The sequence below is a fragment of the Nannochloropsis gaditana genome (genome assembly GCF_000240725.1).
Source record: "Nannochloropsis gaditana CCMP526 unplaced genomic scaffold scaffold077, whole genome shotgun sequence".
Classification (NCBI taxonomy): Eukaryota; class Eustigmatophyceae; order Eustigmatales; family Monodopsidaceae; genus Microchloropsis; species Microchloropsis gaditana.
The window spans coordinates 60,832-61,218 of record NW_005803876.1 but is presented as its reverse complement, the minus strand read 5'-3'; the positions used below and the strand labels follow the sequence as shown (position 1 = coordinate 61,218).

The following is a 387-nucleotide window of genomic DNA, read 5'->3' as shown; positions in this document are numbered from 1 at the left end:
GAAGGCCAGGGGTGAGCCTTACGCCGTCCCTCCCTGTCTCCCTCCCTCGCTGTCTCCCTCCCTCGCACCCAGTTCAAAGACATCAGCTTCCGGTACCCAGCCCGCCTCGACCAGTACGTGCTGGGGGGTCCGGACAAGGCTGGCGGCTTCTCCCTCCGTATTCCTCCCGGCCAGACCGTTGCCTTCGTGGGGCCCTCCGGCTCGGGGAAAAGCACGACCGTGGCCCTCTCCCTCCGATTCTACGACCCGGAGGATGGACGGGTCACCCTGGACGGACATGATTTGAAGGCGTTGAACGTGAAGCACCTCAGGGAGCATGTCTCCTACGTCGGTCAAGAGGTAAGCGCGGGGGAAAGAAAAAACCAGGCCAGGGTGGGGGCAATGCGT

The 387-nt window shown here is 63.8% G+C and overlaps 1 protein-coding gene across 1 annotated transcript in view; it reads left to right on the top strand.

Annotated features, from left to right (window-relative positions):
* The window catches only part of NGA_0546100 (atp-binding cassette sub-family b member 5-like protein), a gene marked incomplete at both ends in the record, with an annotated part of 993 nt that overhangs the window by 293 nt on the left and 313 nt on the right, over nt 1-387 (top strand). The window contains one exon of the mRNA XM_005855885.1: nt 73-339. Coding sequence (XP_005855947.1) covers nt 73-339 — 267 coding nt within the window. The remainder of the gene's footprint in view (nt 1-72; nt 340-387) is intronic.